The sequence below is a fragment of the Strongylocentrotus purpuratus genome, unplaced genomic scaffold, assembly GCF_000002235.5.
Source record: "Strongylocentrotus purpuratus isolate Spur 01 unplaced genomic scaffold, Spur_5.0 spur5_scaffold_1, whole genome shotgun sequence".
Lineage (NCBI taxonomy): Eukaryota > Metazoa > Echinodermata > Echinoidea > Camarodonta > Strongylocentrotidae > Strongylocentrotus > Strongylocentrotus purpuratus.
Window position 1 is genome coordinate 9,721,705 of NW_022145594.1, and position 24,122 is coordinate 9,745,826.

The 24,122-nt window shown below is 37.0% G+C and overlaps 1 protein-coding gene across 2 annotated transcripts in view; it reads right to left on the reverse strand.

Annotated features, from left to right (window-relative positions):
* The window catches only part of LOC100888602 (probable G-protein coupled receptor 156), a 30,384-nt gene that overhangs the window by 2,627 nt on the left and 3,635 nt on the right, over positions 1–24,122 (reverse strand). Inside the window, exons 2-7 of one of the 2 annotated variants that reach the window (XM_030977642.1) lie at positions 19,951–20,057; positions 5,468–5,706; positions 4,766–4,898; positions 3,596–3,703; positions 1,800–1,928; positions 950–1,315 (exon numbers count right to left, since the gene is read on the reverse strand). In XM_030977642.1, the coding sequence (XP_030833502.1) occupies positions 950–1,315; positions 1,800–1,928; positions 3,596–3,703; positions 4,766–4,898; positions 5,468–5,703 (972 nt within the window). In that variant the 5' untranslated portion in view covers positions 5,704–5,706; positions 19,951–20,057. Of the gene's footprint in view, positions 1–949; positions 1,316–1,799; positions 1,929–3,595; positions 3,704–4,765; positions 4,899–5,467; positions 5,707–8,725; positions 9,385–19,950; positions 20,058–24,122 lie in introns of those variants that run through there. The other variant, XM_030977643.1, reaches the window with a different exon arrangement.

The following is a 24,122-nucleotide window of genomic DNA, read 5'->3' on the forward strand; positions in this document are numbered from 1 at the left end:
TATGGGACTACACGAACACGTGGCGTAAAAAGCCGGCCCCCCGATTTTTACGATGTTACATGCATATTTAGAATATGAAGGCATTTGAAGAGCCATGCTTTTCAGGGAACATGTCTTATCTGATGTTCTTCCACACTTGCATAATAAGAATGAGTAACGCTCACAAATTATTTTTCACCTCTTCCCAGAACTCAACCTTCTCTTTAAGTATTCTTATTTTTAAAAGTATCGATTGTAATTGTAAATTCAATACTCTTGTTTTGTAACGTTTTCTAAACTGATTTGTACCAAAATACTTTGCTTAGCTTTTTTAGGGGTTAGGCTCTACTAGCACATGTGCTATTATCTGGCCCCTTTTACCAACTAATAGTTTCTCTTCCTGTATAATTATGTAAACACATTGTATGAAATGTATTACTGTATTGCTGTTGGTAAATAAATCAAATCAAATCAAATTACCAATCAATAGACAGCGGTTACTGCTTGATATCATGCTTATTGATAATACTATTATTACATTTCAAACATTAAACCAACCAGATAATTGTAAATCCCATCATGTCTCTCGGTGACTAAAACAACATCATAAAAGAGCGTTTTAGAAATGATATGTGGCTGATATGAATGAAAAACATAGACTCCACCGTAAGAAGGGTAAAAATGATGACAAAACGCATTAGAAAAAATACAAGGTTTGTTTTTGTTTTATTATTGCTGGTCATCAAAAAAGTTATTCTAATCATCTACATTGAAAGGCGGAAAAATGGAAGAAGAAAGAAACGAAAAAAGAGTTCACATCGGCCGTTGATAGTTTAGATTTAACACTTTCAACACGTATAGACTGGATACACTAGATGATGAAATAAGTTATGTTCTTCATGTAACCAATGATACGCGCAAAAGGATGCCTTTACACACTTGTACTAATGGATGTTAATATCACATGTACCTTTGGAACGTGGACCAAGACCAGGACCTGTGTGGTACAGAGGAGCAGGACCAACGCCATACATGAGTACCACACGTTGGGCCACCGCCACATCGTCGATGATAGAGCCGTCGTCATGGAAACCAAGATGACGCAGGTATAGACAGAGATTATGATACACCTTGAATCGTTCATGGCGCTGAGGGCGACATTCCGTGTGGCCCATGAGAGATGGGTGCCGTAGAGCAGGATGACACACTTGTACACATAGATGACTAGCAACCAGATTTCATGATAATGGGAGTGGCACACGTAGACCGAGCCCCTCAACGTGGGCGTGGTCGGTTGCGTTGTCAAGGGATTATCAGTAGATTGAGTTGCTGTATTCTGAGGATCAGTACAACATGAAACCATTAATCGGATGTTTTGAAAAGACATATCGTCCTATTTTTTGTGAAAGTCAATGGGCTGAACACTGAACTTTTTCTTATCTATTGGATCAAGTGTATTTCAATGAATTCTGAAATAGAATAATGATAACAGTATAATTAGTACATCAATATGAGTGACTAATATTGAAATGCAATTGCAGTTCACACAAAACTCGAACTAGGTAAAAACAAATGTTGATTTGTTGGTGAAAGAAATTAAGGATTATTTTGTGACGGAAGCGGAAAATATTGAATAGTTTGTAGTTCATAGACACCACTGCTTTCCCACGGTGTACGTATTTGGATTTAAGCCTGCAAAAAGACGATTAAAACAGTCTCCAATGCTCTATTACCCTTGACCTACTCTACGTACGTATATTATCTGCATTCATTCATTTATCATTTTAGAGTTCGTCTCAATTCATAATCTATATGCTTACCTCTGACGTAACAGGAAGTAATTGCACCTGGCATTGTGGAGGATCGAAGATAAGCCATAGTGCCATGATAAAGGAATCCACAAGAAGCAAGCAAGTTATTATTCCTATCAGTCGATTATCCCGTATCACCTGCAGGAGTTATCAAGAAATGAAAAAGGATTGCTCTAGATTTGACGGTCAGAGATTAAATACAAATCTTGGAATATTTGCAGAAACTCTGCTGCAGGCAACAGAGATCTGAACTTTACTTAACTAGTCCACATCGAGAGAATTCATACATAATATATTTTGATATCTCCAAATTGCATGTTGCGCATGTGCGGAATATGTTATACCTTCTCATATAGCGCTCATGTCCGTTACGCCGTTGGCGCCTGACGCTCCAACATTAATACTCTAGACATACCCTGCGGCCAAATATATAGCGTTTTATATACCTCATACATAGATTGTCATTCACTGATTGGTCAAGACTATATCACATGTCAAGGAGCATTTCGATCTATCAAGTATCATTACGTCAGAGGGGTTGATAGCTACTATCAAACCCTGGGATAGGACCCCTAACCCCTCCCGCGACTTAGTTGAGCACACAAATTTTCTGAGTTGCTAGGCTACCGCAATCGCGCGGTTACGCGCAGCGCGTAGGAATTCAATACTCTTGCGTTGGACTTGATGTTGGATTTTTCTTATTTGGGTTAGTAAATTCCTCTTGATCTCGTTTCCTGTTTTTAGAGCTAGATCTAGACCTACAGCTAGACCTAATCATGAATCAATAAAAAGGATGAGGTATATAAAACAAATATGGACTGCTCTGTAATCGGATGATGGTGGGAACTACCACTCCCTCGGTGGTGTTCACACCGGCCCTTCTATCACCCCCTCGGCTTTCGCCTCGGGGGTGATAGAAGGGCCGGTGTAAACACCACCTTGGGAGTGATAGTTCCCACCATCATCCTCATGAGCAGTCAATATTTGTATACTATTAAATCGGGTACCAATCTGCACCTTGTCTTGCCCAAGAACATTCTAAATCTCAACCGTTGGATTGAGAGTCCAATGTATGAACCATGACATATCCACGTTATGTATCCAATGTCCTGGTCATCCGGCCCTGGTATCTACGCATTTTGGCCTTTTTTTTGTAAATCCGGAAAAAATTATCGTAATAACGGTAGAAATATTGGATGTTATTATAAATAAGAGTGACCATAAAGTTTATTCATTAGAATTGAATAAACCCACAAAAAATGGATTATATATAGCCCTTTATACATTTTAGTAGTACTCTTCATAATTTTGTATGAGTTATTTGTTTGTGTTTGATTTTACTTGTTTTACATATGATTTTACTTGTTTTACATATGATTTTAATTGTTTTACATATGATTTTAATTGTTTTACATATGATTTTACTTGTTTTACATATGATTTAACAATTTCTAATAGTATGTTCTCACGATCCCACTGGAAGTAGGCTTTTCATGAAAAAAACGGGATCTGCAGCATGTGCTGTATGCTTGTCATACAGTATAATCAAATCATATCGTACAGAAGCCCATTCATGTTACCAGTGAATTCAAATTTAAATGGTGCTAACTGGCGGCCGTCAGTTAATTATGTGGCGGTGCCAGAACCCTTATCAACTGGCAACCGCCCATTTACGGATGGCAGCCGCCATTAAGCACCATTTATATTTTGATTCACTGTGGCACTATTGGTCTTCCATAATTATATCGTAAATGATTTTTCATGAAAAAAGCCGCACTGCAAGGTTGTCCATCTTCCAATCTTACCATTCTCTTTGCACCAGTATGTCCAAATATTCTATACACTCGCCATGATTTGCTGAACAGAGAGCCGTATACTAGCGTAAAACCGCACATGAGCAGGAAAATTCGAGCCTGAAATATAAAGAAAAGAGCTATTTAGATATCAAAAGCAATCTCCTTCAAAATTTTCATTTCAAGATGTTAAAATCAATCGAGACACTCACAGTGAGACTATTCATCGATGTAAGAGGTAAGATATCATTCTGTACCTTGACGTAATGACAAACCTTCTTCTTGTTTTTTAGAAAGAAGTTTTGATGAAAAAAACAGCCCCTTTTTCAAAAAATTAACAAAAAGCAAACCGTTCCATAATATTTCTCACGAATCGTCTTGCAGGAGCAACGAATTTCATTTATTTTATGACAAAAATTGAAAATCCAATTTCAAGAAAATATCTCAGAATTCCTTGACCCGAATACGTATTAATGACAGAATCAACTTTTAAATAAGGAAGGGAACATCCTATATGCTCAAGGATTCGCAACTCCAAGGGTCCGCGAAACAGAACAGGAGGCCCACAAGAGTCGAAGACCGTAGAACCTCGAGACAAAAGCTAAATCTTATGGGCCCTTCTGACATGTCCGAAAGATTCCGTGTACCTGAATGCACAAATCCACGTACTATTCATTGAATAATGGCAGTTTAATTACTTAGTTAAAAAACGAACAGAAGTCGAATGTAATTACAGAAAAATGAAATATGTGGATTGAGTGCGAAACAAGGGCTTTCTTCGTTTCATCGGATCTTGGCGTTGGGTTAGGGTTAGGGTGGTGAAAAATGCCTTTTTATTCACGAAAGGTCGGGTAAATGAAATTCAAAATGTTATCAAAGATGTTCTTTGAGACAAGGCTAATCTACAGTCACGTACATTTGTGAAACCATGTCAATACAATCAGACAATTACGAAGTGTCGATCGCTGGCCCATTTACGAACCCTTGTGATTATTTATCTCTTATTCAAAAGTGTCGGATCGAAATGAGAATAATCGTTGATTTGCTGATGGTTTTTCAAGAAAGCGTCGGATAAACTAAACCCGACACTTTGGCGATAAGAAGGATGTATTTCACAAACGTTACACCCGACCTGTCGTAACGCTAAGACCCGATTGAACGAAGTAAGCCCGACACACCTACCTTGCAGAGTGCAGTCAATGTTTCCAATGATGTAGTGTTAATATCAATCCCAAGTAGAACTACGCAGGTGTAGATGAGAATGGTGCCAAACACAATTAATATGTTAAGATTGGGGCTTGACATCTTGATTAATCTGTTGATGACATGAAAAAGGGATCACCATTAAAACTGACATGGATATATTCAAACTGTATAAATAGCACGTATTGATATTGTTTCAAATGTTCATTAATAATGCAAAACTAATATACATGTTATATCTAAACAGGAGCAGATTTTTAAAAACTTTTAATAGACTGGCATTAGAATCGAATACGGTAAGATCGAATATACACTGATATTTGTTTTCTGAAAAATGAGGGCGAAATGGTAATATTTCTGAGATATGTAAATGTAGAGGTTCAAAGAGAGCCAAAAAGGCAGAGAATCTGCAGAAAAACAAACAAACAAACGTAGAGTTGGTTAGAGGTAATGAAGGAAGAAAGAGAGAGAGAGAGAGAGAGAGAGAGAGAGAAAGATATAGATAAAAGGGAGGGCAGACCAGGGCCGACCTCCAATCAATCGCAAGTTTGCAGTCTTCTATTCTTATGTAAATTGTTGGTATCGATATCAACTCTTTAAAACATGGGGCCCAGATGTTACGATTTTTACATTTTCAATTAAATTTTCAGAATGAATTACCTGGAAAATAGGCAATCTTACCTGTGATTTCTGTATCTTATGTTGAAGACTAGAAACACAGTGGACAGCACCAAGCCCAGCAATGTAAGAACACAGACGCAGCCGAAAAGCACTGGGGAAATAAATCGATAAACCGTCTCATCGTGGAGACCATCACACGGAATAGAAGTCATCCTCTCCTCCGTTCCCATGGCAACGATAGGTGTTAATGTGATGAAGTGCAGGGTCCCGTTGCTATGAGAAATGTTGGTAGTCATATCCTGTTAGAGATATGAAAATGCGTCCATGTAAAAGTCATTTCCATCGAACAATCATACGAAAAATGGTCAACATATTCAAACTAGTAGATAAACGATTTAACAGGAGGCTGAAAATAAAAAATAAAAAAATGAAATGAGATTTAAATAATTAATTACACTTTAATATCCTTTTGACTTTATAGATAGTGTCATAATTATTTGTGAACAAATATGTATATATGTCAATGGTTACTGTCTTACGTCATTCCTCGTTTATTTGTCTGTGTTGATTTCTCAGAATTTCATAGCTACGATGTAACCCTTCAGAGTCCTATATTTCTTTGAAAACGAGAAGGAGTGATGTATGACCCAAGGATGCACTTTGACACAATACAAAATAATACCTGTTGATACACTGGGGTTTAATCTCATTAACAGGATTACAATACGACACTGACGTGCTTGACCATTGATTTTACAATTAGAATTCATTTCATCACAGAGATGAACCCTCCTCTGATAGAGGTTTCTTTGAACTGTGCCGCTCTGATGATTACCTCGTCAGTAATCCACATCAATTTCACATTTGCCCTTGCATATTTGTGGGTACCTTAATTAGGGAATTACTGCATAGAATACTTACTGGGTTGCACAATGATTGTAAGGAAACGAAACAGTAAATGGACCTATAATCAGGATGTCAAAGATACAGTTGAGTATTTGTCATGCGATTTTATTGTGAAAGGCACTGTCTGGAAGCAGTTTTGGAAAGATAGATTTTGTGGTACTCAATTGATGTATACTGCGAGTATTTTTTAAATGATCACAATGATAAGAAATTGACAAGGTATTGCTGAAAATTATTTGCAATTTACAGAAAAATCGGTACATGGGACTCCATAAGAATGTGGTACGGATATTGGTTCCAAACTTTTCAGCTGTTTTTCTCGTCATATTTTAAATAAGCCTGAATTTTAAGAGCAGTTCTTTTCAGTGGGATATTTCCACTCCGATATTCTTCCAAACTGGCATGTAAGGAGTTAGCATGCTTAAACATAATATTTTAATTTTCACCAGAACTCAACTTTATTTTTATTTTTTTTTTTGGTGGGGGGGGGGGGGGGGGAGGAGTTGTCAAGGCAGTCAGTCATGAGATCACTGTTTCCTGTGTCGTCATCGCTTATTTAAAAATTGAAGCCGACATGATTTTGAATCTACTGCAGCTGGCAAATACACAACTTCATACTTGAACCTATGGAACAATGAAATGCAATGAAATTGACATAAAGAAACATATTCTGATCGGGATTGTAATGACAACAGGGGTAACCCCGTGTGATCAGTTCAAATACAGCCTAAAATCTAATCGTTCGGTCGGTAGATATAGTCAGTACGAAAATATAAATTATTAGTTTTTTATATTCGAGAGTTAAACGAAATATATTCCATTTCTCATTCTATTTCTATTCTTGTTACTGATGCAGTATATTATTTTGACTCGATTCGATTATAAGTATGTGGGTTTTAATACAGAAGGCCAACTATTAACGACCACTCCAAGGTTTTGGAAGGAATTGAAGGAAGAGGAATTGGAAATAAGTATTAATTACAAGGAAATTGATTTTCAGCCTCTTAATTGTAAAACACTCTGACTGCGTTGAGATAACATGTTTTTTTTTATTTTTTTTATCCTGCTACAACCTTGAGCGCCCATCTTATACGGATGCTTCTGTACAAAGGGATTAACTACAGTTATAGTTGGGCCAACTAACGGTAATTGATAAGGGCTATCAATGACCTGTTAAGCCCTGACTTATCGATTAGAAACCACCGGCCATATAACAAGGGTATTATAGAAGGTTTATGGAATTTAAGAACTAAAGACCGACCCGTTAGTTCTTATTATAATAAGAACTAACGGGTCAGTCCTGTCTAGATTATAAAACTTAAGATCCCCAATTTCGATAATAATAGATAAAAATCAAAAAAGCATACTGGTGAAAGTTTAAATGAAATCGAACAAAAAAATGAGAGAGTAATGGATTTTTGAAAATTGTCTTCACTATAGGTATGGCTCTTCATTTGGCAGAATTGGCAATGTTTCTGTCATGTAGTGGCTGATAACTTTCCTATTCGTTCGAACACACAAAATGACGAAAATTTCATTTCTTTTGAAAAGTATTACTCTGGATGGTCTTTTTAGAGGTACTGTAATAACACTTTCACCATAAAATATTTTAAGTAGTGCCCCAAGGGTGAAGACAACATAAATTAGTATTAGAAATTGGTACACGACTAAAGGGAGATTTATCCATCACTACGTCATAATCTAGTGACACAATTGCCAATTTGAGATGAGCATAACTGTAGTGATCTCATATTTCAAATATTTAATATTTTTAAATATTGTATTTCGAATTTTCGCCATTCTGTTTCTCTCAATTATCTGCTATCATACTAATGCACTTATTTCAAGGGTTGGATTGTCAATAGAAGGGACAATCCGACCTTTGCAGCATTTTGAAGTTAAGTTAAAAACTTGGCATGGATGGTGTATACACAAAACATGCAATCAAATAAATTAATGATCGTAAGAACGGAAACGTATTTTTGAAATATAATTGCAAGTCGACACCCATTTTTTCATGAACTGACACATAGAATTAGATACCAATCAATGATTCTCTCGAATGTTTCAGATCTAAAGCATGTCTAATATGACATTTAAAGATAAAATAAAAAATGAAGATGACGATGTGCTTCGAAAGTGGTTTATGAAACAGATTTTAAGAACAAATTTACATAAATCAACAACTATCATTAAATTCCATTCTTATTTCGGTCGTGTTCAATAAAATAAAACGAATTTATGTGAAGCTCATCTGGATACCGGTACACATTGCATATTAGTCAATATTTAGTTTTTTTTCTAATCAGGTCAAATTTAAAGTGATTATTGACATTAATTGATAGCACATATTTAAATACGTTGAACAAATTTTTCGTTACATTTAACAAGAAAGTGAAAAGATCAACTTACTTAATGAATAAATTCTATGCTGATTCTGGTAGACGGTTTTCCTCAATAGACATTCTAAAGTACAACAATGACAATCTTACGAAGAAATGTCCAAAGAAACATTTCATCTCCGAGTTAATGGAAGCTATTCCACATGATCAGTATGATGACGACGTAGCGTGAATGAAGTTTCATCCGACCTGACTAGTGAAACTCACTCGGGAAGGTAACCATTTTATTTGCCAACCATAAAACGTCTAGTGCGACAAATCTAAACAGCAGTGTTTACACCATATATATATATCATCATTAGTGTTTACTTCCAAATGTCAATCCTCATCAAGAATACATCCAAATGAATCAATCAAGATCAAAATTCGTAGAAAGTCTAAGTGAAGCGTTGATCAAATTTCCAGCTTCCTTTAACGCTTCAACACCCAAAGAAAAGCGATTTAAATTATTGGAACCTCGTTCTGGCCAGAAACAATGCCAAGGCCTCTGCGAGAGTCTTTGTTTTTCTAATGTTTCTTGTGAATTTACACGCTCGAAGTCGCATATATTGAGTCCTAGAAACTGTCAAGCAAAGATCCCTGACCACAGAAGCCTAAACGAGCTGAAACACAATGTTAATGGAGACATATTACCTACTGAGACTAGTGAGAGGCAAGCAACGTACCAGCAGACGACTTGGCATGATCGAGTGATCGATAGCCAGACAAAGAGGCAAAAAGCGTGATCGATTGGTAATCTTTGGTTCAACGCTGCACTTACCACGATGAATACGAGGTAATCTAGCAATGAGTATGACTTTAAGACCAATCGAGGTGAAACAGTTTTAGGAGATAATAAAAATAAAACAAAAGAAAAAAGGCGGGAAACAGAGGAGGGAGAGAAATTAGAGGTGCTCAAAGTCAACAACAAAGTTGAAAATCCAGTTGACATTGCACCCTTTATAGTACTCAATGAAGACAAACTATTGTTGTAGATTTTGAGTATGATAACATTCGAATAATATCCTGGTCTAATATATTGAACATATTTCCCGAAATAGAGATTAATTGGTTCACGGTTCATGTCTCAGCGAGGGGCTATTATCATTTGATAAAACATTAATCTACATTTGCCACTTTCAACCAAAGTGTGATAAGTGGGCACCTGGTAGAATAATATTCATTGAACGTTTCCAGATTCCATGTTTAAACCTGGGGGGTGTTTCATAAAGCTGTTCGTAAAGTTACGCATGACTTTACGAACGTCTTGTATATGAAGTGCCAGATAGGATGCCCAAAGTTTTTTCCGATATTTTCTATAACCTCAATTAAATTATGGCAAAAAATACACTTTGCATTAAAAATGTTTGCTATCATAAGAATGTTAATTTACATCTGCACAGTTCAACTTTAGTTGATGTATTTAATAATGATTGAGCATCCCATTTGTCTTTTCATATACAAGTCGTTCGTAAAGTCATGCGTAACTTTACGAACAGCTTTATGACCCCCCCCCCCCTGGGCATCCCTAGAGTAGCTATTGTCACTATCACCATCACCATCAGCATCATGCACCATCATCATCATCATCATCATCATAATCACTATCATCAATATTATCATCCACATCATCACCATCATCACCATCATCAGCAGCACCATCATCATTATCACCATCAGTATCATTATCTTGATCATCATCAACGTCATCATTAATTATCAAAATGGAAAACGAAATGTGAACATGACCAGTGTAACGGAAAAACAAGTCGAGTTGAGGCAAGAGTGTTAAAACTCGTCCTTTCAGAAATTACTGACTGTGACATGATGACGCATGCGCCGAGTCTATTAGTAACGCTAACCCTAACCTTATCTTGAACACAGACTATTATTGCATACGCCTTAATATTTGTCCTCATTATGTTTTATCAATTACAATTACGAAACGCACTCAGAAAACAAACAAAAAACAAAAGCACTTTATCCTGTTTTATACTGTTAGAAGGTGAAGCTTAAACCAAATTTTTCCAATATGTTTTTCTTCTTCAAATTAGATTTATTACGGAAAATTCAACCATGCACTTAAATTCTATACAAAAAAAGTTATAGGGCCTATCTTCAATCATGTATACAATCATCGTAATCGGCTCGGTGAGACTAGGTCTAGACATGTGTTTCTTTGAAAAGAGGGTGCTGTTTCTCCTCGCTTCATTTCAATATAACCTCCAAGACAACAAAAGATGTTAAACCTATCCAAAACTGTCGAACAAGGATATTGATTACTCTCATCATTAGACATTGGATCAATAACGTCCATTTGTTAGATTATCGTGAATTACCTTGAAAACCACCCAGTATCAACCTTGCATTATCTATTAAAGTATTCAACAATTAACGGATAAAAGGTAATTATTTCGATACAGCCAGGTTCTTGCTATACCTTTTATGAGTAATCAATTGCATGTGACGCAAGGGAAACCATTCATGACGAGGATTTGCGGAATATGGGTGTCTATTGAGTTTCCAATTGGATTTATTCGCAGATACATTTGAAATTAAACATCAAAAATAAAACAACAGCAACAACAACATTCATAGAAACAACAACTATAAAAACAATCATATAAAAAACTTTCAATTTAAAAACGATATTGTTAGAAAGGGCGAATGTTGGCACCTTGATAGAATGAAGAACAACAAAGAAAGGGCAAAACGTAAGGGGAGGAAAGAAGAGAAGAAGAAGAAGAAGAAGAAGAAGTACAAGTACAAGTAGAAAGAGGAGGGGAGGAGGAGGAGGAGGATGAGGAGGAGGATGAGGAGGAGGAGGAGGAGGAGAAGAAGAAGAAACCTACAAATAGACCACCTTGGTCTTGGAACATACGATGACGTGTATTAACGTGAACATCGTCAGTATAACCCCAGGAACTAAGTTCAGATCGTCTACAATAGTGGTAACTTGGTTCAAGATGTTTGTGTGTGCACTGTGAAAAGATTGGGCAATATTTTCCAACACTTTGCCCAAAGTTGTGCCAATAGTCAACCCAACCATCTATTTGGCAATATTTGCCTATCGGTATTGGTAAACGTACGTGCATAATTGTTTCGTATTTTGCCCAACAGCTGGTCGAGATTTTCCCAACAAGTGGGCTACCGCAGTCGGGCAGTTGAAGGGTCATATCTTTGCCCACATTTTTGGAAAAAATACGACACAATTATGCACGTGTGAAGATGGGTACTTACGTTTACCAATACCACATATTGCCCAATAGATGGTTGGGTTGAATATTAGCACAACGTTGGGCAAAGTGTTGGAAAAATATTGCCCAACCTTTTCGCAGTTTGTGTGTTTCATTGGATTTCAATTGCTAAATCCAAACTTGATAAGGCACACGTTTTGTCTTTATCAGCTCCAGTTTGCCAAAAACCCCACTATTTTCAGACTCTTGAATAAATAGCTCGAAATTTCGTCTTCACCAGACCGATATTACGCTCATCATAAACCAGCTCGGACGAGCGCAAATTAGCCCGCTATTTACAAAACAGCGGGCTATTTTGGATACAATACCAAGATTTCTCAGGGTATTTTATCCACCAAATATCCCGCTAATTGCAACTGTGGGTTGATGAAGATGCAAATTAACTGGTTAATTCGCGATTGGGATAGTTAAAATAGCGGGTTATTTGGCAAACTCGAGCTGATGAAGCATACCGACCAGGCGCCATTTTACAAGCGCACACGTTCCCGGTCCAACTTAACATTAGCGTTCCTTTCTACCAGGTATCCATTTAACACTTGGGTGGAGATTGACAAATTTAGATGTAGATTCTTGTCTTCCAAAAGGGCATTAGTGTCGCGGTGGGACTCGAATCCACAGACCGGCTTTGTATTCACTAGACTACGACACTTCTACATGCTATATATATATCCCCATTAGTTTAGTTAAGATAAGAATCGATGAAAAGTCATAAACTAACATAATAATAATATATAAAACAAAGAGATTGGAACGCCTAATAAAAAAAGGCAATCAAACAGCTTAAAGTACTATCCAAGCCGTGTAGGTCACTGAAAGTGCACATATTATATGTAACTAACAGCACATGACATTTTGTACAGTATGAGATCACTGGAGCCATTCGTGGATATTGATTCTACTTCATAATGTTGAGCCCTGAGAACTGAAGCGCAAATTCTAATGTCTTGCATTCATCGATTTTGTACAATCTACCATGTCTTGGGTGGTGAGTGCTTTATAAGCACCGTTTTTACTTACCATTTATTATTGTCAAATACAAGGTTTTTAGATAGCACTGGTCTCGTTAATGAGAGGACCCTGGTTTGAAACCAAGTGGATTCGCCACTATGGCTAGTGTCCATTGGCTATGCACTGATCCTTATATCACCCCCTCTGAGAAACTTAAAAACGTCCACCCTCTGGTTGCTTTATTTACGGTCAGGTAAAATAATCCATCTGACCCAAACCAAACCAAGTCAATTCATTTTCTTTTCTGTTTGGCCTGAGACTTCCATTTAACTGAATAAAGTGTATAATGTTTAAGATCTACAAACATGCCTGGTTTAAATGATGTCTATAAATGAAGGTCTGTTCAATATCTGCCACCCAGAAATTCTGTGTGAAGCATTAAGAGATAATACCTTATACAAGGTGGTGCGTAGCCCAGAAGGAGGATATCCTATTTCTCCATCTAAACAGTCACCGAACATGCAATCATCTGCAACCTTCTCCTTTACAAAAAAAAAGGCGTCGGTTGCTTGGCAACGCCATGTGGAAGCTCTTCATTCATAATTGATGAGGATTCACAACAATCCGGCTGTCAAGAATTGATCCCTCCATCCCCTACCACCATGTTCATTCAACACCTGATAAACCTCTATGAGAATTACAGAGGAGTTTTACAACATACATCTTTAACTATTGTTCTTGATTGTCTTAGAAAGGTCTTGTATATCAGATGTACAATGGGGACTGAGTGTCAATGTAAATTAGGGTTTCAGCAGAGCCTAAAGATTCTAAAAAAAATGGAATTTATTCTCTTATTTAATCTCTAGAAATGAAAAGTGATAATACAGGTCGTTTCGGACGGACTACACACGTAAGATAAGTTCTGCTGTGTTCCTTTAAAGCAGCCACGCGGATTAAGTTTATTTTTTAGCTACAAAATAGAGGATTATGATTAATAATAATCGCATTATATATCACATAGCCTATACCCGCAATTATCAAATGCTATCTAAGCTACAACGTAATGGGAATTCTTCATTGTTTTTTATTACAATTTGAGCAAAAGCAAGGCAGGGATAAAATCTTTGATCTCGTATCTCTCCCTCTTCTATCACAAGTTTATGATTACTTATTTACTTTGTATTTACATTAGAGGCCTATATGAAATTATATACATGATACTACAATTCTGTTCGGGCTATATCTAAACTTTGATCAGACATGTAATAGTGTTACGAATGAATGAATTTGAATGTACACACGGTAGAATACGTGATCGTGTCATGCTATTAATGGTATGAACGATTGACGAAAAGCGCGCATAAAACATGAAGTTGAATGAGACACATTTTAATTCGGCTGACTAATAGGCTTTTGAGTGCACGGTTAATTAATTTGAACTATCGAATAGCCAGGCAGGGCTAAATTGTGATAAATTGAATGCATGAAAAATGAATTGACAAAGTTACGAAATTAGCCGGAAAAAATCCTATATAATATCATGCTGCACCTGCCGTTTCCTGTACCCATTTGTCTAAGATTCTTAAAGTCTCTCTCTCTCTCTCTCACTCTCTCTTTCTCTCCCACTATCTTTTTCTCTCTCTCTCTCACTCTCTCTCACTTTCTCTCTCTCTCTCTCTCTCTCTCTCTCTCTCTCTCTCTCTATGTTTCTGTCTGCCTGTCCATCTCCTCGCTTATAAAGTATAGATCTACATCTATCTCCTCCGCCTTGTTTTCCTCTCTTTTTAGGTGGGCTGTATCTAATACAGACCACCTTATAATTTTGTTAAAATTGCCTTTATTATTATTATTATTTATTTATTATTTATTTTTCTTATTTCGACCCACTTTTTTGTGTTCAAGATAATTTGAAAATGGCTCAATCAAATATCTTAAAATTTAACACACATATGTATAGGCATATTCACAAAACACAGCAAATTTTTCGACCTTGACCTTGACTGATGACGTCATCTAGGCGCCATTTTGTGAAAAATTTTGAAAATCAACTTATGATCATATCTTCATAACCAAAAGTAATATCTCATTCATATTTATCATGATCAAGGTCAATATCAGTCCGGTCAAATTCAGGTCAAAAAACGCGCGCGTGCGCGTACGTCCGCGCGTCATTACGCGCGCAAAATTTTTAAATGCTCGAAATCGTCTTAAATTTTTTTTGCATACGTTTCAGGTCATTTTAAGCATTTTATAAAAAATCGCGCGCACGAGCATGCGCGCGCGTTTTCGCGCGTTACACCATTACACAACATAGAATCGCCATTTTTTTTTCTTTCATGATATTTCTCATATTTTTTCGAGGAATTTGATACCATGTTTATCTCTTTATGACCATTAATAACAAGATGAGCGTCAATTCAAGATAAATGACAGTGCGCGCGAGCGCTTTTAATACATAGCATATATGGGAAAAAACATGCCTATACAAAATTCATTATAGCTCTTTGGAATGAACCGTGACCTTCAATTTTTGTTCATATTTGGATAGAGTATGAGTTGGAGATATGATTCCATGTCTCATTTGGCCATTAAGTGTATCGTGACATCATCATAATGACCTTCGAACTAAAAATAGGAATTTGCATATTATGACGTCAGCATATTTATGGAAAATTGATTGTATCTCTGTATATATTGTTCAATTTTCTTCCAAATTTCGATATGTTGTAGCTATGATAATTGTCTACAAGTTTAAAATTAATTATTCTTCATTTTGATGACGTCATTAGAGTGAAAATTTCGATTAAAGGCCTCATGTCAAAAATGACATAATTTGCATGTTATGCCTATAGAAGGTGATTTTAATTCACGTTATGAATCTACATGATATTGTTTTTTAAGAATTTGTAAGCAGTATGTCGCTTATTTTTGCTCTATTTTGTCTCAAATTTTAGTTGACCAGCCCACCTATACTTGTTACAAACAAGTATTATATGTCTAGTTTCCAATTCAGTCTCCCTGACTCTTATAGTGTCTCACCACGTACCTACTCTTAGTAGGTCCATGATCTCTCTCTCTCTCTCTCTCTCTCTGTGTATCTCTCTAGATTTTTCATTATCCTGTCTCTCTCTGATAATACACTCTGAGCCTTCATTTTCAAATGCAATGCTTCTCTGTCGAGGAGCAGGTGTTTTAATTGTGACAAGCGGCGAAGAGGGCGGCGTTAAGTATTGAGCGTTCTTTTTTGCAACGAAACGTCAAACTGAAGAGTATATGCCAGTTTACACATCGCTGAAACGCGGCCCTTCCTATAGGTAATATCATGCATATTTTAATGCGGCACTTCACATTAGAACCTGACCTTCAAAAAATGATAGACAAGAGTAAGATTCTTTTTTGATGTTCATAAGACAAAAACTGCCGAGTACGGGAAAGACCCCAATTATGTATTCAGAACCTTCTGATAGTTACTCAAACAACCAGCGCTCAAAATACACGGGGGCGGTGGGCGATTCGCCCCCGTGAGCTCCATAATCACTCCCGTCAGGTTGCTAACGGGGGCGATTGCAAAATGAAAAATCGCCCCCGTGGAATTATGAAATAAAGATTATCCCTTCTGATATAACTTTAACACAATATTGAGTATCAATTTTCAAACCTTAAACCAATGAAATGGAACTTAGATGGCGCTTTCTCTCCCATCTCTATGAGTATTACCGATACAAACAACGGAAGCTCGCAGTGCAGCTAATGCCGTCAGCAGTGGCTATACTGCGCCGGTAGTACCGGTGTGCACGCTGGCGCCCAATATCTGCTGGAGCTGGAGACGATCGCACTAGAATTGAAACATGGAAAAGTTTTTCGTTGTGAAAAGTGTGAATCCTCTGAAATCTGGTTATTCTAAAAGACCAGCAAATAATGTAACTCGACCAGTAAACCAATATTGAGAAGACGACCAGCAAAGATACAGGGGCGGATCTAGGCGGTATAGGGGGTTAACCCCCCCCTCCCCCTTGGGCTGCCAGGTGAAAATGTGATGTGCATAGAAAAATGCTATCATGTGTCCAGACCTACACAGTTAGATGCCAGGAAACATAAGGGGGGTTCAAAATAGCACCAAAAAAAAAAAAAAAAAAAAAAAAAAAAAATCGCCTCGCCGCTTCGCGGCTCGTGGACCATGGAACATAGCAACAACAAAAATCGCCTCGTGGCTCGTGGACGATGCTCCACATCGTATTTGGGTTACCCCCCCCCCCCCACCCTTAGCAAAAAGCTAGATCCGCCCCTGTGTTTTGGAAGGATATGGTAAAGACTAAAAGTAAAGAAAGAATGTAAATAAGGTTGCTCCGAATAATAAGGAGAGGACAGTATGTAGAGAACGGGAAGCAATGGAGAGAATGTCATCACGGGGATAAAAGTCAATAACAGCTATGTAACAAGTAAATTATAAGAGGGAAAATGCCGACTTAATTAATTAAATCAATGATAATGATAAAATACCAAGGAATTTAGGAGTTTCATGGGTACCAATTCAATGGAAATTTGTATTAAAATAAGAGCCCCCGTCAGCACTAAAAGAGCCCCCGTGAGAAGGCTCACGGGGCTCTTTTTTTTTTGGAAGAGCCCCCGGTGACAAAAAATTAATTTGAGCCCTGCAAACAAGTAATCGCAATTTTGACAAATTTGTGACAGACTTTTACGGAAAAGAATGAATGTTATTACCTTATAAGTAAATTGAATAAAAGAAAAGTAATTGCATTTGTTTGTTGAGATATGGTTGGCAGATTGTGGGTGTTCATGGACACATACTGTACATTATCTGATTAAGCGTTAGCGTCTCAAGGATTCTGTCATGTATTTCACACGAAATAATATTTGTTTCAAAATATTTGATTTTCTATGAATACTATGATTCATGATAAACATGAGAACATGTGCGGGCGGCTCTATCGAGGTTGTCATCAAATTATATTGTGCAATAAATGTTCACCCAAAACTCGGTGAATTATTCTTGGCTTTATTTATTAAGTTATTTCATCGATTTCATAATACCGACCGACACTGGGCGACACCACCCCCTCTTCCGACATATATATCCCTCTCTCACTCTCTCTCTTGCTCTTTCTTTTGAACACACGCACACCCACGCCCTTACTTTGTAAAGCATACGTGTATACGGTTTTTTTTCTTCAAAACTCTTACCGTTTCTTTCTCTCTTTCTCCGTCTCCCCTTCTCTCCCATTTTAAGCTCTTCTTCAAATTCACCGTTCTTTATCTAAACACAGTCGATGAATACAACATCTACCTAAAGCCCCCTCAAGAATCACCTGCCCCTTCCCATGTGTGTATAACGGGAGGAAACAAGGACACAGTCACTGTTACATGTAAGAGGCTAACTCTTTGAAATCCCCACTCGAACTTTATGCTTCATCCCTTTCACTCGATTCGTGACTTCGTGTAAACATCATCAAAATCACCTCGAAAGCACCTCTCATTAAACTACAATTCATCGTAATAGAGAAATCGAAGGTGGGAGCAAACTCCTCCATTCAAATGGGAGGGGCAAATATTTACTCGGTAAACTTACGCTTTTTTCCCCGAGATCCACTGCCACCATTTTCCTTCCTCTTTCATCTTGCTTCCAATAAGCAGCCCCCAGCCTCTGACGTGTAGGTATTCATATAGTTTGCATTTCACGCCTTATTCACGTCATTTTCCCTCGATATTGACACTGAATCATTTCATGTTTACAAATTAATGATTGAAAACGGTCACCTTTCATCATCTCTCCGGGCTCTCTCTCTCTCTCTCTCTCTCTCTCTCTCTCTCTCTCTCTCTTATTCTATGTTTACTTAAAAAAACTATATCCCTCTAAAACAAATATTAACAGGAAATAAAACAAATAGGTACGAAAAATGAAAGAAAAAAAAGAGAAAAAAACAGAACAAACATGTTTACATTGTACATTGGTGTTCATTAGAAATAAAGATTTGTCCTCGAGGTAAAGATTTTTTTTATTTCTTATAATATGCGTCAGCATATCGCCCCATTGATACAAATATATATAAAAAAAATCGAAAAAAACTACTTCGTTGGCAAAAAAAGAATTGTTGGCCTCCTGTAAATGTAATGCCACGTACGTGGTCTCTATTCCTGGATGTATATCTCTCACCGTCTCCCTCTTTCCTTGTTCTATATCCGTCTCCCTTCTTCTCTGGCACTTCTCTTTATTTGCTTATCACATTTTCAAAGTCCCATAAAAAATGCTTTGAAATTTCCTGATAGGCACAACAAAATATAGGCAAAATGTTGGCTTAAGTAGGGTACGCGTCGTGCCCCCTCTACTCCACGATTGCACCTATAGACCTATCATATGACTTTGAAACTTACAATGAATTCCAGTCATGAACAAATCTAATTTCCATTTACCTAGTAGACAAATTTAAATGCTAAAAATGTAGATTCATATGATGGGTACATGATACATAATTTACTTATTATTCATACATAATAATGAAAGGTGATTAAGATGCACGCAACATTTCTCTAATATCTACGAGGCGTTCTCAATGACACTCCAAGTGAATCAACATCCAATCAGCGAGCTTGTACCAAATATGGTATGGGAGGCACATCAGGGGACGGAAGAGAAGGATGACGAATTTCACGAGTTTTTTTTCGATTATTGTTTTTTAGTTATGCTAGTCGTGTCGTCCCATCGAACGCGTTCACCGAAAAGCGAAACCGCTTTAATAACGAGGGCGGACTATGTGCGACGGCCGTAACGCCTCGTAGATGGTATGTCCGTCTCTGAGCGAAAACTCGCTAATGACGTAAAGTGTAAAATGCTTCACATTTATTTATCTTATAACATAGAGCTCAGTGAATCCTCGCAAGTGTTTTGGGGTTTTTTGCGCGCAGTTGTCATTCATTTACATATATTAAAAAAAAATTATAAAAAAAAACCGGGGCGGCTTTTTGCGGTGGTTTACCGCGCCATATCTGAACAAGCCTTTAACAGTTTGCATGCAGGGGTTAAGTGTGTACTTACCGCTGTTCTGAAAACCTGCAAGTTTGTTCCTGTTTACGGTTGTCTTTCATATGATGTAACAGAACGCCTCGAATGTAGGCTTGTCATCGTCTCAGCCGTATCAAACGCTGTAACAAGAGGGAAGAATAAATCATGCTAATTTGAAATAATAATAATGGAAGGTTTGGACCATGATTCCAAGAGATTGTACTTCTGGAGACCGCTTCATTGAAAATGGAAACTCTGCTGACCCAAGATGACATGGAGATGAACCATGAAGACAAGCCCTTTTTCATCAGCTCGAGTTTGCCAAAATAACCGCTATTTTAACTACCCCCATTGCAAAATAATTAGCGGGATATTTGGTCTAGAAAATATCCCGAGAAATAAATCTTGGTCTTGCTTCCAAATATCCCGCTATCATTTTTGGAAGATAGCGGGCTAATTTGTGATGAGCGTATCGACCTGGTGAGGACGCAATTTTGAGCTTCGGGATAATATCCAGAGTCTGAAAATAGCAGGTTATTTGGTAAACTCGAGCTGATGAGGACAGGCTTATTAAAATGGCCCTATATAGGGTAGTCAGTGGAAGAGGCAGAAATTGCAGCAAAGGAGCGCAGAGTTAGGAAGCTCCTCTCACGTCAGGAAGTAAGTACATCGGTGATGGGGGTGTTGTGTGTCCGGACACTTAAACAAAACTAAAGCCTTCTCCTTTGCCTTCAGATTTAAGGGAAAATATTCTTCAAATAATACCAACATGAATATTTGTCCTGTATAATAATGTCCGTCATAAATCTTAGACGATTTGTAATTTTCTTCAAATTGCTGGCTTAAACCAACTGCCCGGATACTCAACCTGTTTAGACACACAACATCTGGGTATAATGCCTGGATGTTATCCAGTGAAGTGAAGAGAAGTCAGAAAAGAAAAGAATAAATTACCGTGATCGAAATTATTGCACAGCTTACTTCTGTCACGACCATATATATGAGAGAGAGATTTTATAAGATGATATCAAAGAAATGTTTTTTTTAATGTTTATTGGAACTATGATTATCCCGATTATAGTCAATGATTCTATACAAATACAATGTAAGTGGCAATCATGATAAATGGAATATCAACATATCGAGACATCTACCCATTAATCTGATCATATATTTGAGAAAGAGATTTTATAAGACGATATAATTATTTATTATTAAGCGCTTTTACAGAATACTGATCTGAAACAACGAAAACAATGTTTGTTTTGAACAAGTATACGCACTTAGCAAGAAACAAAATAATTATAGATTGGGCTTAATATTTATAACCAATATAAATCCCCATACAATTCAAACGGGGTCGGCATGAGGAAGGAGAGAGAGAGAGAGAGAGAGAGAGAGAGAGGGGGGGGGGAGGAGATAGAGAGAAAGAGAGAGAGAGAGAGAGAGAGAGAGAGAGAGAGAGAGAGAGAGAGAGAGTGACCGTAGAGAAATAATCTGTGTCATATCTTTTTGTTCTCATATGATATATTCAAAATTAGCATTTCTTCTTTTATAATCAAATTAATAACAGAGTTTCTTTAATGTAAGGATAAGCTGCAGCTCTTCCGTCTACTCTAGACATAACATGGACAAAAAGGTTCCCAGACCTTTTATCCCCCTCAAAATATCCCATTTTCCTGAAATATTAATCCTGTGTATAGTTCTTATGTTTTACGACAATGATTTCGTAAATCCATCCTCCAATTTCAAGAGATTATGATTTGATAGGTTGGTCTTTGCTAAATATAACATGTTCTCGACGGCCGCATTAATCTCCGAACCATCCAAGTGTAATTCGTGGTATATCCTTGCTCTTGCAGGATGAAAGATTTGATAGACGCCTCAAAGACTTTTTATGAACTATCTTTATGAAAGAGTAAATGCTGAAGACCTTGCCCTCGTTATGGAATGATAGATCCATATATCCATACCAGCATTAGTGGTTAAGCTGTAACTTAAACCTTTCAGGATGGGCTTCCGCAAATCACCTTTGAAAGTGACCTGAATTTTCTCCGTTTCTATGTTTAATAACGACAAAACTAAACAACAATTAAATAGGGTATAGATGTAATACTGCAAAGATATGACTATATATAGGGGCTAAAGAAAAGGAAATTTCTGATGATATTTGATGATGATTATTATACTTGAATGACAATATATGCTTGTAAGTAAACACCAAGGGGACCTACCACTTTAAGTCCTCTTCGAGGGGACTTGGTAGTGATTAGTAATGCCTTACCAAAGGGCTCGAGCGCATTGACTTGGTTTCGAACCCGGGACCTCCCGGTTATGAGACCTCTACCCTCCCAGTTGATTCCCGGCTTTTCGATCCCCTGGTCATGCTAGTCTAGTACCTTCTACTTTTACTTTCAACAAACCTTCCAAGAGACTCCGATGTCTTTTACAATGTGACAACAGTTTTTTTCCTTCCTTCCTTTCTATAAGCCCTTCTATATGCAATATTTCTTTGTTTGTTTTTATATCTTTCCATTATTGTTTTCATTCTTCTGCTCACCCAAATTCAAACCGTGTCAAAAGATTTGATTCAATTACCCGCAGGCCATGTCCACGTTTCTGCTCTAATATATTTCTAATAAATCATTATTCCAATCCCGTACTAATTTCCACCTACAGTCATACAATCTATGTCCCCAAGGTCCGCAGCTAGAATACTTGAATACATTTCCATCATCATCCAACGACATGCTCTGCTGTATCTCTATACTATTAACACCACGAGGATTCGATTGTGAGATGAAATTTTTTTTAGATTCTATTCATCTAGAGTGAACTGTTTCTGTGACAGATGAAGTGATAAGGCACGCAAACTTCTCATGAAACCCCGTCAATTGGAACACGAAATCTGCGCAAGCTCTTTTTGGAAAGAGAGTAGACAAGTCATTTGGGAAAGGAACAGGGTCATACATGTATACGCAGACAGGCCTCCGAAAGGTATCACAAATAATATAAACTGTCACTCGGAAAAGATACAGGGCCATATACACCGAGAGACCTCCGAAAGGTATCGCAAATAATCATACTAAGCAGATATGGAAATCTAAGCTCCAAAACCGGCTGCAACATCTGGTGTCGATGATTTCATGCTGAATATCGATATCAAGGGCATATATATACTCATCACAAAAAGAAAGTGGACATTATTTATAATTAGGATTTTTTTTTAAAGGTAGATAATCAATATAAACTTACCATTGATAAATCAAAATAAACATAACTTAATCCTCTGTGAGATGATATGCACTTGGAATCATACCATTTACGTATGAGTGAGCTGAGCACAGCTATTTAAACAATAAACGATTCTCTGAAAGGGGATTGCAAAAATGGGGCATCTGGTCAATAAAATGTTGATAAGCATTCCCATTTTGTAAAGTCAAATTAAACAATGAAAAAAAAAACAATGACGAAAAACACGAAAGGAGATGCAGTTGACTTCTACAGCTCAATCCTATTAATAGTTTCTCATTCTCTGTTGTCATTGTTGAACAATAAAATCTTACAGATGCACATGTTCATAAAATTTGAATGGGGACTTGCTCTATTTTCGCATTAAAAAAAATCAGACCTTTAAACGGTTGATATATAAATGATTATACCCATAAAAGCGTTAACAAATCAGAACATGCTCTTAATTGGTATTGGTAGAATAATATTCTTTATCTAATTTGATATATATTTTATTGCAATTATATATGAAAATTATGAACAATAACGAGTGACCACTTTTATTTTCACTGAGTGTATATACACTGTCGCTCATAAAGGTGGAATATTTTAGTTTTATCCCAATTCATGGAATTATTTTTAAAAATTATTTAAAAATAATAGATCTAGATAATAGTATACATTCTCAGATTTTATTGAATAATAATTTGCCAATGTGTGTTTTACGTGACTGCTAAAGCATGTGTATGCTACTATGCTTATCAACTAGGGGACCTATGCCCTTAAGTCATAAATGACAGTAATGAGGATTAATGCCCCGCAAAAGGGCACTAATATAGCACATCGACACGGTTTTGATCCTGGGGCCTCACAGTTACGAGGCCATTTCTTTGTCACTAAACCATGACTGTACACATCGGGGGCTAGGGTAGGGGGCAGTTTCCACAATTAAAAAAAAACACAGAAAATGCAAT